At 36.4% G+C, this 16829-nt stretch overlaps 1 protein-coding gene across 1 annotated transcript; it reads left to right on the forward strand.

Moving 5' to 3' along the window:
- The first annotated feature begins 1119 nt into the window (after positions 1-1119).
- LOC110935382 (protein FAR1-RELATED SEQUENCE 5-like) lies at positions 1120-3777 on the forward strand. Its single transcript, XM_022177774.2, has 4 exons — positions 1120-1463; positions 1546-1804; positions 1887-2498; positions 3325-3777. The coding sequence occupies exons 1-4, from the start codon at positions 1120-1122 to the stop codon at positions 3775-3777; spliced, it is 1668 nt and encodes a 555-aa protein (XP_022033466.2).
- The last annotated feature ends 13052 nt before the right edge of the window (positions 3778-16829 follow it).

Raw genomic sequence — 16829 nt, forward strand, 5'->3', positions numbered from 1 at the left:
TTCATAGGTTGTTTGTTATTTAATTTTACTGATTTATATTATAAGTCTACATGTATGTAACTAGTAAAAACATTTATTTAACATGTTAAGAAAATATTTTACTGCATTTAAATATATTTAACATGTTAAGAAAATAACTTTTTAATATAACTTGTTGTGCTTATATCAAATATCAATGTAAAGTTTAAAAATTGGATATGTTGTTTGTCATTTATATTATAAGATTACATGTATGCAGTTAGTAAAATCATTTATTTAACATGTTAAGAAAAAAATTATATTGCGTGAGCTAGGAAACCATGGTGACACAAGACGTACCTTGCAATTAATATAAACTTCAAATATTTATCTGCTTTATACACACATGTTTAGTGTTGAATTATTTATAAATGGATTTAATGGATGTTAAGAATTTGACCTTATAATTTTTGTTTTATAAAGGTTAGATTGAAAATTCAAAATGGATGCAATGAATGATAATCTTATAGTTGGACCAAGTGTAAGTACAAGTGAAGGACCAAGTGAATTTGAAGGTGAGGGTATTAAAATTTTTCTCTGTCTTATAATTATTATTGTTATTAATATCATTATCTTTAAAATTATATATATGTTTTGATTTTTCTTTTGTTTTTCTTTTCAGCATCTAATTATATCTCAACAAGTGAATCTTACAACAGTTATGCAAGTAGCACTCCTCATGGATCTTTATTTTGGGTACCAAATGTGCCAGAAGAAAATAGACTGTCTATTGGTCAAAAGTTCAAAACCTTAGAGAGTGCAATTCAAGCATATTTAGAATATGCAGAAAAATGTGGTTTTGATACCAGATTGTCTACGCAAAAGCACGATAAAGATGGAAATATTAGACTAAAATATATACTTTGCAACAAAGCATTCGCTCCTGAAAATGTTAGTGTTGATACGTTGGATGAAAAAGATAGCGGTAAACAGAAAAGAAACTCCAATGTTCAAAAGACAGATTGTAAAGCTAGAGTGAAATTTAGATTAACTGATGAAAAAGATTGTTATTTCGTGTATGAATTTGAAGATAGACATAATCATGAGTTAGTTTCTTCAGAATACAAGCATTTGTTAAGAAAAAGAAGGAAATTGGATGACATGGAAGAAAAGTTCATTCATAGGGTTGCTTCAAATAATATAGGAGCAACACGTGCTCATAACGTATTAAGCAGTATTAGAGGTTCTAGATATCTTGTGCATGGAACAATAACAGATTTTAAAAATTGCAGAAGGGATCTTAATGTTTTTATTGGTGAGAATGATGCTCAAATGTTAAAGGATAAAATGGAAGGAAGAAGAGATCATTTGCATAATTTCTCATTTGAATATAAGTTAGAAAACAGTGAATTGTCTGCTTTCTTTTGGGCTGATGAAACTGCAAAATGCAATTATGAAGCGTTTGGTGATATTATATCTTTTGATGCAACTTATAGGACAAACAGGTTTGTTATATTTTTTTATATTAAATATTTATTGAATTTTAATTTAATTTAATTTTTAATATTATTATTTTAATTGTTTCAGGTACTGTATGGTTTTTGTACCGTTTACTGGTGTGGATAATCATAGGAAATGTGTTACGATTGGAGCTGGGATGATTGCAAAAGAAAATATTGAATCATTTACATTTTTGCTAGAAAGTTTTCTGAAAGCATTCAAAAAACAACCAAACATAATTGTTACGGATCAAGATCCGGCAATGAAGGTTGCTGTGTCAAAAGTATTCACTGAATCAAAACATAGACTTTGCACGTGGCACATTACAAACAAACTTCCAACAAAGGTAAAACTTTAGTTTCTTTTTTATATTTATTAATATCATGTTTAATTGAAATTTTTTTACATGTTAAAATAAATATTTTCAGGTTTGTGGAGATGTAGAAAACAATGCTGAGTTTAAAAGTAAGTTTCATAAACTTGTTTGGAGTATTTATACTGGACCTGAACAATTTGAGAAGAGATGGAGAGAGTTGATGGAAGAATACAATCTTTTGGGAAACAAATGGCTGTCAGATATGTATGAAATTCGACATCGATGGATTCCATCTTATTTTAAAGATGTTGAATTTTGTGGATTAATGAGAACAACTTCAAGATCAGAAAGTGAGAATTCATTTTTCAACAGTTTTACTCACTATGGAGATACGTTGATACAATTTATGTTTTCATTTGATGCTGCTATGGACAAACAAAGATATATACAAGAAACGCTAGATCATCAAACAAAAAACACAACTCCAAAGTATAAAACTCCATTGAATATTGAAAAGCATGCTGCAAAATTATATACTAGAACAATATTTAGATTGATTCAAGTTGAAATCGAAGAATCTGTTTGGAGATGTTCTCATAATGTTGTGAATACTGAAGGAGTAATTGAAACTACAATCGTAAAAGAAAAGAGAAAAAGTCAACCTGTTGAAGATGACTTAGTGCCTTTGCAGATGTATAACACTGAACCAATACATGAATTCAAGGTATGTTTCAATATTTGTAAGTTATTATTTGTTTTATAAAGTACATTTTAGTTATTTATGTATAGCTTTTTCATATTGTTTTTTGTATCGATTTGAGGTTGACAAAATACAAAATTTTTGTTTTAAGTTTTATTTTAGTTTCATAAATATATAACATGTTAAATACTATTTGTTTTATAAAGTCCATATGTGTGAGGTTCATTGGGAGACACTAAAAAAAGTGAGGAACAGGGGAACACTCTTAAAAATTTAACTTAACATGTTAAAATAATTTCTTTTAAAAATCCTTTTCAGCGCTTCTCCTTATATATACTTGCAGAAATATTTTTAATAAAAAAAATCAAAAACTAAAAATATTAAAAAACAATTAAAAAAGGCTAAAAAATGTTTTTTTAGAAAAAATAATTTTTTTTGTTAGACTAGTTTCTCCTCTTTTTTATAAAGAAAAACGCTGAAAATTTTAATTTTTTTTTAACATGTTAAGTTAATTCTATAAGATATAACTGTCTTTTAAACATTTTTTTTAATATTTTCAGTTTTTGATTTTTTTTATCAAAAATGTTTCTACATGTATTTATAAGAAAAAGCGCTGAAAAAAAGTTAGAAAAACATTTTTTTTAACATGTTAAGTATAATTTTTAAGAGTGTTCCCCCGTTCCCCACTTTTTTAGTGTTCCCCAATGAACTCTCCCCAAGTCCATATTAGTTATTTGTTTAAAGCTTTTTCATATTGTTTTTTTTGTTTCGTTTTGAAGTTAGCAAAAAACAAAAAAAAAACATGTTGAAGAAAGACTTTTAACATGTTAAATTAAAACTTTAATTTCAGGTTACCCGTAATACAGAAGATGGAAATATTGAATGTTCATGTCAAATGTTTTTGAGACTTGGAATACTATGCAAACATATATTCCATGTTTTAAATAACTGTGATATTGAAGAAATTCCTGAAAAGTATATATGCAAGCGTTGGATGAAGGACTTGATTCCTGCAGATATAAGACAAAAAAAGGTTCTATACAGTGAAACAGATAATGAAGCTGAAGAAATGGCTAACAAAGCAATATCTTCTGTTGATTATTGTTTAAGGGCTCTGATGAATAACAAAGCTGAACTTAAAGAGTTTGTGGAAAAAATAGAGAATATGAGGGCAGAAATAGAAGATAAAGGCTTAAATCAAGAAAAATTACCGAAGGAAGCTAGGTATGAGTCAATGCTTGGAGTACGTGTTAGAGAACAAAATGAAATTCAAAATCCGACTGATATGTACCATGTCAGCTAATATAATAGCTTTTTGTTTGTCACAAACCTGTGAAAAGTGAGGAAAAAAGGAAACTGAGATGCTATGCTTGAAAACCCAAACATATATGTGGCAACACCAAAGTATTAACATATTATAGATGAGAAGAACTATGTTTTGAATATCTAAATTTTTTTAAAAAAACACTTAACTGCCTAACGACTTTTAGAAAAAACAACTTCACAAAGTTTTTACAAAAAGCTTGCATCACTTATAAATGAGCAGTTTAAATGATGTTTCACAAAAATTATTAAAAACAATTTTAGAAGATGTATAGACACTATAAACAGTTGGGCATTTTTAAAGAACCATACCATTTTAATTTTTGTTTTGACTTTCTGGATTTCAAACTTTCATGACTCTTCTGACGTAGATGCTCCAAACAATCAGAGCTGGATGATTCATGTTGTTTTTTTACTGTACAAAAGACATAAAATGAAAACATTAGAGTTAACATGTTAAGAAAATTAAATATAAAAATTATTTAACATGTTAAAAAAAATATTCCATAATTATTTAACATGTTAAGAAAATTATTTAAAAAGTTACTTAAAATAATACACCTGTATCATCATCAATCAAAGATATTAATCCATAAATATTTTCAATATTTTAACATGTTAAGAAAATATTCCATATTAATAAAAAATATTTGCAGTTAAAAATTATCCAAAAAAATATACCAGTATCGTTTTCATCTAAATGATATCAATCAAATAACGTATATAAACTAAAGCATTGTATAAGAAGAAGATGAGTTTATTCACATGTTGTTGAAAGAAGAAGAACTATGTTGGCCATGATTACATTCCTAACGAACTGTGCTATGTTGAAACTAGAATAGACATTTTACATTAAAACAAAAAGATTTACCTTTGTTGCGGCTCTTGAGACGTCTTCTGCGTTTAAACCGGCCAAGGTCCATGGGCTGATCTTCACAGCTGTGGGATTCTTTTTCTTGATGGGGTCATCAAGTGTCTTTTTCCCTAGTGAGCTAACTGAGCTGGTCTCAGGTGGGACCACATGAGGCTGCTAATGAACCATCTTTAAGCTAAAAGTTTTGTAAAATAAAACCAATTGCACAAACAACAAATTAAATGCTGCTTATATGAAACACCTGACCTGACCAAACTATAGCTAACATCTTCAGCTAAAATTTCTGAACAGCTAATATTTTTCTCACCTAAATTACACCTCTTGATAACTAGGCCAAATCCTAAGTGGCGAGAAACCTTCTAATACAGAAGGATCACTCAGGGATGCGAGCAAAGCAAGCATCAATAACAATACATAAATATTTGTGCGATATGATAATGATTGATAGATAGATATCAACGAAAAATAAACTCTGCACATGAAAAGAAAATACAGTTCACATCTGATAGGAGTTCAAGAGTACATCGACTTTATGTACTCCAAAATGAAAATACTACCGACATCTAGTCAAACAAAACAGCAGAAAGTGATGGAAGTTTGTTTTCCAGCGAAGTAAAGGCAAGCTTGTTTTCCAGTGAAGTGAATGGGAGCTTCTTCTCTATTGCGACCTTGTTTTCCAATGAATTGAACGGGAGCTTGTTTCCTCCTGATAGATCCTACAATCCATACATACATACATATAGTAACACGTCAATGATAAACTCGAAAATAAAAATAAAATTAGTAGCTGTGTAAACATACCACCACTTCCACCACATTATTACTGTTTCTCAAGGGGCTGCAGTTTTCCTTTGAATCACACACAACTTGTTTCATCGTCTTCTGCTTCATTTCCTTTGAATCACTGCAGTTTTCAGTACTCTTGTTTGTGGCGGTTAACGGAGTGTGCTGTTGAGAAAGCTCCCGGTAGTTTCCACAAAGAGTAAATATATTTTGGATACGTAACTGCCTAGACGAGGCGGTATCCGGGTCAACGCACTCCGACTCAGATCCTGCTGCGGTTGATAATGAGTCAATATCGAACTTAAAAGCTGAGACGGGTGGAGGATTCGTGACACACACCATCTTCTCCTCGATAACATCTTTCTGCACTTCTTCTACTTCTTCCTCATCCTCCTCAAACACAGTGCTCAAATACGATTTACCCGTTGAACCGGGGACGAAAACATCCTCATCATTCTCTATATACGGATACCCGAGAATCGCCTGTATGCTGTTATTAGCAGCTTTTTGGTACTCTCATTTACTACCAATCTCCATATCGAGTGACTTGTCCAGATCCATCGACTTCTCCATCCCCGGATCCTCGTCAGCATAAATGTCGATCAGTTTCTTAGCGAAACCGTTTCCTTCCAAAGAAAACGACGATGAAAGATTTATGCTTTCGTTTTCGTTTCGTTTTCCCTCTCGGGAATGAGTCAGTTCAAATTCGATCTCTTCTAAACGTCGCCTGAGAGTTTCGAGTTCGTCGGTAAGTCAAACGGGGTGTTTGACCTTGGAGAAAACGTAACAGGAGTGTTGACGATGTTTGGCTGTGAAGCGGGCGTAAAATTGTTTCTGTAATTCCCTCTATAATACGAGCTATATGAATATGGGTTTGCTGTTGGAGCAAACACATCTGAAGCCGTTCGTTTGAATACGGGCCTGTAACGCGGGGTAGCTAGGTCATAACTATGGTGCACCCTACTTCCTGGAATGGTGCAGCTACTTGCTCGGGTCAACTGTTGGGAGACTAAACCGGGTTGATACTTGTTCCTAGATGATAAAAACGAGCTTCGATCCTGGTTAACAATGTTCGGAACTACATAAGTAGATGTTACAGGGCAAGCCCGGATAGGATTTGGCACCAGGGTCTGATTGTGGTCGATGGAAGGAGTTTGAGGAGCCGGGACCGGGACCGGGTTCAAAGGTGGAACACCGGTATCTTTACCAACATTTTTGGAATTTTGTCGCTCGACTTTCCAGAAGTCGCTTTTATCAGTGGCGAGACAATGATCGATCCCGCCACTGCCATTGCCCCAGTAGATACATGGAGCGAGTGAATCACAAACATAGCAGTAGCACTGTAATTTAAAGAGATTGGTATAAATCAAAACAAGATTATACTATAATACTAATCTAGAACGCGTTTGTTACTATTAGAAAGAACAATTAAGTTAATTATGTAATTACCTGATCACAGTGAGTTTGTTTTGGTGTCGAGGAGAAGGGAAATTTGATACAAAGGTGTCTTGAATGTGGATAATCTCGACACGCCACCTGTAACACAAACAACATATTATTAGCAAAAAGGTAAACAAACACCGCTAACACACTGTTCAGACTCCACTAACGTGTCATACTTGCAAAAACGGCAATATGGGCCGTGTATGACACGGCAAAAAATAATCATATAGGTCAGATGAAACCAAATCATACGAGCGGTACGACGATGTGACGCCAAATACATATGACACGTATGATGTGACGACAAACCCATATGACCTTAGCTGCTTAGCATCATAAATCATTCTATTATTATCATCTATGTTATCTTTAAATCATCATCATCAGTATATCCCACCAATAGCAAAGCTAAGGTGAAGGTGAGATGTAGACAGCCTTACCCCTACCCTGTAGGAATAGAGAGGCTGCTTCCAGTGAGGCCCCGGCTAGATTGTAGTTTTGCATCAAGCCTTGGACATAAGGCACAAAACACTCAACAATTGAGACAAACGCCGATTAGGGCATGTACCTCCTTGTCTTTGGGCTATCAACGCAACCACCACATGATGCATGATTAACCATCCCCTATTTTAACGTTATTTTCACAAAATTAGTAAAATAACGTTAAAATTAGTGCACATACAATTTTTAACGTAGCTTGCTCCGTTCCATCTTCTTCCGCTCCATCTCGACGACGCGGTGAGCCATTTTCTGACACTCTTCTATCTTTTCACTAATTCCCGCTTCAAACATGTCGTTAACCTTGACGTTAATCTCCTCCTCGCTCTTTTTCCCTTCTGCCTCTGCAAGTTTCGCCTTCAGACTTGTGATTTCTTCTTCTTTTTTCTGAAGTTGTTTATGCGCTTCATTCTTCTCCTTCTCACGTATCTTATTCTCCATTTGCAGCTTGCTAATGAACTGATGCATAGCCGCGATTCTCGAACCCAACATCACATCTGACGAAGACGAATCGTCTCATTAGCCGTCCTCCGAAAGTTGGGACGTCAAGAATTATCTGCACACAAATTTCATTCAAAGTCATTTTTCATAATTAAAACTTGAAAAGCAAGCAACAAGATATTCAAACAAACAAACAAACAAACCATGCAGTGACTCCTGGAGCTTCTTTCCAAAGACATCAAATCAAGTTTGAATTCAGAAAACGATAGTTGACCTCAAAAGTCAAACGCACCTCAACCTCGCACAAACTGCAGAAAAATATGCCATCTTCACTTGTTTGGTGTTGAGAAGACTCCTCTTCTGAACTCAAACAATGACACGTGAGAGCACGAGGAATCAGACACAAAAACTACCATTAAACAAGACGGTGAGAACGTGGCATTTACAGTTTTAGACCTCTCATCATTCGCGTCTTTAGTTAGAGATTCTCCACCATGGTTTGACCCTTCTTTTCTAGCATCTGTTTGGCTGTTGGGGGTTATACAATACTTTCTGGACTTGAAAACCCCTGCATCTGCTGGATCAGCACCAGCACACCAAAATATACAAGCCAAATGCACATGTAATCTGGTAAGAAAATAAACAAGTGACTCAAGCTTTATATATAGTATTACGATCTATTACACTCACTATTGAACACGTATAAAACACGTGACATGACAAATGTAGAACAAGCATTAAAACATGTGACATGAATGCAGTCTGTGATCACATACCTATAGGTCTATATAGAGTATTACGATCATGTGAGAACCAGTAAATATAAACAACATTATGAAGCACTTTAACCAACAAGTAGCCAAGAACAATTAATTAAAGTTTTATTGCTAAACCTGTTCATTAAGGCAATTTATCAAACACTTGGCAGGCGTATGCACATGATGCGAAATTACCTCAAACTCAAATCATCTCAAACAATTAGACCTAAACACAACACGAAATCAAAGACCTAAAATTCATTTGACAAAATTTAACATGTTAAAAAAAAGTTTTTACATAATACAAAGTAAGATATAGAATCCGCATCACTAAAACTCATTTTGAGAAAATTTAACATGTTAAAAAAAAGTTTTTACATAAAACAAATTGGCAATTCAATCAGAATTATGATGAATTCGTTATAAACTACAAAATCCAGATAAGGTAACTTGAAATCAATATGAAAACTAGAACGAGAAAGATCAAGTGTAGAATGAACCTCACCGATTCACAGGCGACATTCACAAAGAGCATAATCCTTCGTTGTGTAATTGTTATGGCTATACAGATCGTAATTTCTGTGGTGCAGATCAGGTTTTAAATACATACAGCATGTGTATTTGAACAGAAAACGTGAAGGACGGACGGCGGCGAGAGGTGGTTGCGGCGGCGGTGGGGAAGGCAGAGGGGAAAGGACGGTGGAGGAGAGGTGGTGGCGGCGGCGGTGGGGAAGGCAGAGGGGAAAGGACGGTGGAGGAGATGTGAACGACCTAATTGAAACTTTTCAAAATGACAATAATGCCCCTCCGCGTTTTTTAGACTTAAAAAATTTGATCTATAATCTCAGCCCTTGATTAAGTTAATCCAAGGGTGTTCCCCGGTTCCCCACTTTTTTGGTGTTCCCCAATGAACCCCACACTATATATATATATATATATATATATATATATATATATATATATATGGAACCCATTAAGTCTAACCAATTTTTGGGATAATCCTAGCCATCTAAACTCATCAACTTTTGATCTTGACCCTTTAAACTCAAAAAAACAACTGAAAAAGTGGCAGTTTTTAGCAGTTCAGCCCCTCTCTCCTAAATTCCTAAAAGTAAGGCTAAATTCCTGTTATTGGCTTGCAGTTTGCAGCGGTTTGCAACTCCCACGTTCTGCTTCTACACTCTCTTTATATCTCACTTTGCAATCCCAGGAACTCCTCATAGATAAGCCTACACAACCACCTATGTCGTAAGACAATCATCGCCCACAACCACCATAACGACGGAAATGGACCGGCAACCGGGACACCACCACTCCGACAACGGCCGCATCAGCGACGAACTTCTGGCACTTGATTGTAACCTCGCCTCTCTCTGCGATCATACTCAATCGGAAGGTTCTAATCACGGATCGTTCTCGGATGTAATCTTGAAGGCTATGGGCGCTAGGTATCATCTTCGCCGTTTGATTCACTCTTGCAGCTTGTATTATCACGTCTACTGAGTCGGTGGCTTTATTATCAACTATTGGCGGGGTAAAATCCGGAGGGCTTGTGGTGGAAATTGATAGTTTCTACCATAGAAGCAACCATGATTTTGCAGCCATGGCGTTATCCGGCCACCGTCTCAGGTCGTCTCCCTGTACAGGAAACAGGGAAGCCTCTGTTAGTGAAGATGTGGGACTACGGGTGGCGTTGGTGTTGTTCCCAGTAAAACACAAGGGAGATGAAGACGATCAAACATGTTTTTTGTAAGCCTCTTTTGTTTTGCATGTCTTTATTTGAACCCAGAACCCGCAGTCATTTTTATATTTAGGTCATATTGATCATTTATATCTCCATGTTTCTACTAATTTCTTTGAGGTTAGTGTTTGAGTTGTAGAAAAATGGGGCATGTTCGAGAAATTGGTCGAGCCAAGGCTCAATTTCTTAAACCCTTACGCCGGTCACTATCTCACCAGCATTCTTGAATGGAATTGATGATTAAAATTCATTCTTCTTACTTAAATCCTCAATGGTTATGTCATGTAAATTTATAAAATTAATATTCTCTTGATAAATGTTGTCAGGTAAGAGTTGTGGAGGTTGGATTTTTCTAGATTCTTTACAACAGTCATAAGGTTATAATTCCTAATCACATTTGCTCTTTGTGTTTTTTTGTCTTATAATTCCTAATCACATTTGCTCTTTGTGTTTTTTTTTCTTGAAGTTTGTTCAAGTATCCCCTCACATGTTTTAACCATAACAGGCTCCATGGAATCATAAGTTATTGATAATTATAGTTCTTAAAGCAGACTCTTTTTTCTGTTAAAGGTTGTGGCGATGCTCGATGTGGTGGGTTCTGGCTAGGTTTTCGAACGGTTGTGGGTGTAGCGGTTGCCGGATTTTGAAGGGGGAAGGAGCAATGGTGAATGTGGTGGGTTTTGGCCGGGATTTCAGATGGTGGTGGACCATCGGTAATAGGCTTAGTTGGGCTGGCTGGTGGTAGGAAGTGATTCAATGGAGAAGCATTTGGAAAAATCTTTTTCAGGTGAGTGGTTTTATAACTAGGTTCATATAGTTTTTGTCACAAAGAGTAATATTTTATTTTCATCATGCAGGTCAGTGAGAAGCGTCACCAGCGTCAACTGTATTTCAAGAAGTGAAAAATGCGTATCGAGCATCAACTGATATCAGTTTGTTTTCAAGCTCATTGCCTATCATTCTACATGAAAAATGTGTGATAAATCTCTGACATCAATCCATTTTATTTTTATTTTTTATATAACATAATTTCGTTTTAATATAATAAACAATTTCTTGAAGGTTTGATACTATGATACCAGAACCAACAATGTTCAGACTTGAGTTCCCTCCTCAAGGTTTGACCTCCTTCATGTTTAAGTTTCAACTCAACTTTTAACTTATCTGGTGGTGGCGGTAAAGGAATCACTTATTTGTAGACATCTAAACAAACTCTCCGAAGAAGGGAAAAGCTAGGTCTAATTGACGCTATTGTGCCTCCTCAAGAACTGCTAAAAGTTTCTAGACAATGGGCGTTAAACATTGCGGAAAAACGTAAGTCTGGTAGCCATTCAACTTACTTCAACTTACTGTAGACTTCATACCGAGTTTACCTCGTATGCACTCTCCTACATCACCTAATTATATGAAATTTAGTTATGTAAATATAAAAAATTTTGCTACTTACATTTTTTATTCTTGGTTTAGAGGAAACTGCGAGGATACATAAGTCTGGAAGGCATGTGTGTGAATCAGAAAATGAACCAGGAGTGTCGTGCTTCGAATGACGAGGAACTGAAGGACTAGGGCTGGCACTTTCAAGAGCTTTAGGTGACTTCTTTGTTATTTCTGAGCCAGATGTGATACAAACAACCATAATGAAACGTGATCGTTTTGTCACTTTTGTGACTGATAGGGGTATAATCTTAACTTCTACATCATACATGCCATGGTGATATAGCTTGTGAACCTAATGTTCATTGAACTGTTTGTGACCCGTTCGACAGGAAGTTTATTTATTTAATAAACAAACGAACATAAGTAAAACATTTTGTTTGTTAAAGTAAATGAACGAACATGAACACACGTTCGTCCATTCGTGAATGTTCGTTCATTTAAGTTCGTGAATGTCCGTTCATTTACGTTCGTTTATGTACGTGTCGGTTTGTTCATTTACGTTTGTCCATTTAATTTTATATATTCATTATTATTAATACTAATTGGCCCATCATGCATCAACCCATCATCCCAATCAACTTTTAGAACCAAGCCTTGGGTAATCGACTAAGTAACGAATGAACAAGAACACATTCATTATAAAACCTAAATGATTTTAACAACCCTGATATACTTGTCTAATTTTGTTTGTTTTAATCCTCAACAATCAGGTATGGGATGTTTCAAATGAAAAGGAAGTTGAGATAATTTCGGCCGGAAGGGAGAAATCGGTGAAAAAGTTGTAGTATGCAGCCACTCAGTGTAAGCGTAAGCGGGCAGGATACACGTCTGATTAGTTGTCTGCCTATTTCTCCACAATCCACGATCATCTTCTCCTTCAATGCTGGCATATGGTGATCAACTATGACAGTGGCGGATTCAGGATTTTTTTCACCGGGTTCCTTTTGCTAGATTTTCACTAATTCTCACTATTTTTTTCTAAATCATATAAAATTTCCACTATTTTTTTTCATTTTTTTCCAAACCGAGGAGGTTCCCGGGAACACCCAAAACACCTCTGGATCCGCCATTGAACTATGATTCATTGATGTTAGTCTCTATATTGTATGTTATTTTGATATATGAGCTAATCTTTTCCTTTCATAAGTATTCTTATCTTTGTAATATATAACATCAAGGCCCAATAATTGGAGCCCAACTAATCATTAATAAGTATTCTTATCTTTGTAATATATAATACATCAACGTAACCCGTCTACCGGACGGGTATTAAACTAGTTATAAATAGTGCGGAGTTAGGTAAGTGCGGAGTTAGGTAAGTGCGGAGTTAGGTAAGTCTTTCAGGAGATCTAAAAATTGTGTCTTACTAGTTGATCACCCTTAAACATATATCTATCTAAAGAGGGAAATCCGAGCACCTAGAGATTAAAGCTAGAGTTCCACTCTCAGTTGGTCGTGAGTTTGTTTCTCCGATAGAAATTATACAAAACAAAACACCGTGAGTCTCGCCACAGGAAGATGAGTCTCTATGTGACCACGCTTCGGCGTAAAAATCGGTATTTGATCGGAGAAAGAATAGAGTGTACACAAAGCATATAGGACTCCTACTTTCATGGGGTTGCTACGTTTTGTCATATTGCACACATACATTATTTTAAGTGCATGAGGGAATTTTGGGGTGTATTACTCGAAGAGGAATCAAGCGTTGATTTGTGGTTATTGTAAATTTTTTTAAAAAAAATTGAGTGTATACCAAGTAATTAAAACAGTTGCAAATTTGTTTTTTTAGTGTTTTCATAGCATATATTATGTTAAGCGAATGTTAAGCATAACTACTGCAAATGGAGTGTGATATGTTATGTGATTCCACCCACATATTTTGATCGATGGTTAAACCTAGGAGATATGTCAAACGATGTTCCTTATGTTTAAGGAACCTTAAAACATCACCATAAATGCGTGGGGCATTGATATGATATGTAGACATAAATAAGTTTCTTATCATATGCAAGAAATGTGTATACTTAATTTTATACCTAACTCTACGCCTGCTTATCTCGACTTGTGTCCATAAAAAACATTGGTTCGTTGTGAAGCTGCGTCTATAGCTTTTTAAGGCAAACTTATTTTAAAACAGTTGTCAATTATATTTATAAGGAAGAACACACGTGAAACCATAATATATTGGCAGGTTTTTACATTTTTTTTTTTTTTGAAAAATAAACTTCATTAACAAACAGTGGTGGATTCAGGGGTGTTTTGGAGGTTCTCGGGAACCCCCTCGATTTGGAAAAAAAAAATGAAAAAAAATAGTGGAGATTTTATATGATTAAAAAAAATAGTGAGAATTAGTGAAAATCTACCAAAAGAAACCCGATAAAAAAATTTCTGGATCCGCCAGTGTTTTTATTGTGCGCTTATTTTAAACATCATAACCATTAAGTTCATACGATGTTTCTTAATTGACTTCATATTGACTTCATGACTTGTGCCAATTTATCGTCTTCATTACGTAAAGATAATGTTGATAAACGAATATTATATAATGATGTAGTTGTATTCATGGTTTGAGGTCATGATGACTGACTCCTTGTTGATCTTAAACATATACCTTCTTTCGTTATGTTAAAACAGTTGTGTGTCGTTAATTACCTTTTTATAAAATATATAATAATTTACATCGAGATAGTTGGTAAACGGGCTACAAGCTGCGCCGCTACCCCTTTTTGAATAGCAAAACTAAGCCTTTTAAAAACTACGTCCATAGATCTCGGGGTCATAACATTACTATGCATGACCCTTTGAACTCGACTAAGTAGGTCCACAGCCTCTGGCGCCAGAAAACCAAAAGTATCAAAAGCAAATGGGATAAACACGTGCTGGTTGTCAAGGCATGCTTTCTCATGCTTGATCACCTTACCCGAAGCAGCCTTTAAAGCAGCCTGACCCACTGTGAAAGCACTACTCCCTAAGCCCACAAGCGGAGAAACCCCTGTTAGATCCACACATGCGTGTTTTCCTCCTACCCATCCAAAGACCAGAATGTCAGCTGGTCGAAGGGTAGATCTCCCTTCCAACGGGTCTGTTAAGAAATTAACGGGTGCCTCTTTCTTAGCAGAAATGCCAGCGCACCTGAATATGTCAAAAAGGACATCCCTAACCAAATCATGTCGGTATTTGAACCCCGGGAGCTCTTTACAATGAACGGCATGCTCACCAAAAGAATCCAAACACGCCTTATGACAAACCGGGCATACCTCATCAACTGGGAATAAAGGAATCATGAGGCGATACTTAAGAATAGTACGGTACTCCACCGGCGACATATGCTGGCCTAACCCATCTATAGGTATAGCAAGAAGAAAATCTTGTGCATGTGGTGCTCGGAGACACTCAAAAACGGCTCTTTGTCTAACGGTCAAGTCAAACTGTACTTCAATTTCGTGGACAATTTTACTAAAAAGAGCACTCGCCAATGCATGTTGGGCTTTAGGGGGGCGGTGTCCTTATTAGTGAAACCGCTGAAGTCAAAGCTTGGAATCGTATCACGAAGACAAGCCAAAGCACAAACATAATCAGAATCCATACCGCATATGCCACTGTCTCTTAAAATGTGGTCCTGTAGCACCCACGATTGGGCCCTCGAGGCCACAAAAGCATAGGATGAAGCCTCTACAGCCGAATACAAACCCAAACCTCCAAACCTAATAGGTAAAGAAGCCAGTCGCCACTGGAGGTCTCCAAAGAAAGGACCTCCACAAACCACCAATTCCTCAATCGCCTCACGCAAACCTTTGTCAAAGAACAACGCTGCATCTTCCATGTGTACAGGTTGGCATGTCCTTAGGCCAAAGAAAAGTTTGGCAATGCCCATACAGGATCGAAGCAAGAGTAGTTCACTCTGCGGGTCACCTAATTTCGGTAAAAGACGCATCAAATCTACTGCCTTAGCAGCTCTTTTCTTTGCCAACCCACTAATAAAGCTTGCGTCTCTACTAACAGCCCCCCCCCCCCCCCAAGAAGCTTCACCCCCACTAATGGCCTCCCGATGTCCTTAGGAAATAACCCTTCACGAAACTTGCTACCATCACAAGAAGGCCAAAATAGCTCAGTTTTCTTAATATTAAGTTCAAGACCCAATGCTGGACCCGACACCTTAATGATGTCCAACACTCTAGCCACCTCTTCTGAACCTCCAATGACAGTCCCATCATCAAGATACCAAGCATGAAGGAGAAGCTTGCATTTGTCTCTAATCTGATGCACAAGGGGGTGCAAAACAAGCGCGAAAAGAAGTGGTCCCAATGGGTCCCCTTGCTGAACTCCCGTGGTAGACCAAATGTGCCCATCTCCAAGATACAATCTTGCTGGCTGCCCATATAGAAATTCCACCCACAAAGAAATAGAAGGGCACCTCATCCTGACCTCTCGAAGTAAGGCTGATCTATCCACCTGGTTAAAAGCATTAGAAAAATCTACCGTAAGCATTGCAAGAGACCCATCCGTGTGACGTTCACTTAGAACCCTATTGACGCTGTGCAAAATGGCCTCAGCGCCACCCGACACGCCGACTCCAAACTGAAAATCATTAAGGTACTTGGTCATTTCTTTACCAACACCCTTCATAGCAACCTTAGAAACCAAACGCCTCCATATAGTACCCACTGCAATAGGTCTAATTCCATTGTCGGGTTTTAAAAGCGGTGTAAGTGGAGCAGACGCAACAAACTCTGCCAAACACGATGGACATTTCCCCCCTAGCCATAAGTTGACTACCGCAGTGATAGCGCATAAGAGATCAGTGGCAATAGCAGACCCCTCTCCACAAAAAGCATCCAAAATGTGTTGTGCCCTCAAGCCATCCCTCCCACATGAGGTTCCTTTAGGAAACGATTTAATGCAGCAAACTTGGAAGCACAATAATACATTTTTTTGCTTAACTAGAATTAAGCACCCTAAATTGCGGCGGGGCCTAAAACTATGCCAAATAAAATCAATGCCACACGCTGGTAGCGACCACCCACGCTGAAATTGCGGCGTGGTAATGTGAAGAAATA

This window comes from Helianthus annuus, chromosome 4 (genome assembly GCF_002127325.2).
Source record: "Helianthus annuus cultivar XRQ/B chromosome 4, HanXRQr2.0-SUNRISE, whole genome shotgun sequence".
NCBI lineage: Eukaryota > Viridiplantae > Streptophyta > Magnoliopsida > Asterales > Asteraceae > Helianthus > Helianthus annuus.

Bases quoted from the DNA above. Each gene is read 5' to 3' on its own strand.
- LOC110935382 (XM_022177774.2), top strand. From the start codon at position 1,120: ATGGAAGAAAAGTTCATTCATAGGGTTGCTTCAAATAATATAGGAGCA. The intron at 1,805-1,886 runs GTAAAACTTTAG...AAATATTTTCAG, and splicing joins CAAACAAACTTCCAACAAAG to GTTTGTGGAGATGTAGAAAA. The intron at 2,499-3,324 runs GTATGTTTCAAT...CTTTAATTTCAG, and splicing joins AACCAATACATGAATTCAAG to GTTACCCGTAATACAGAAGA.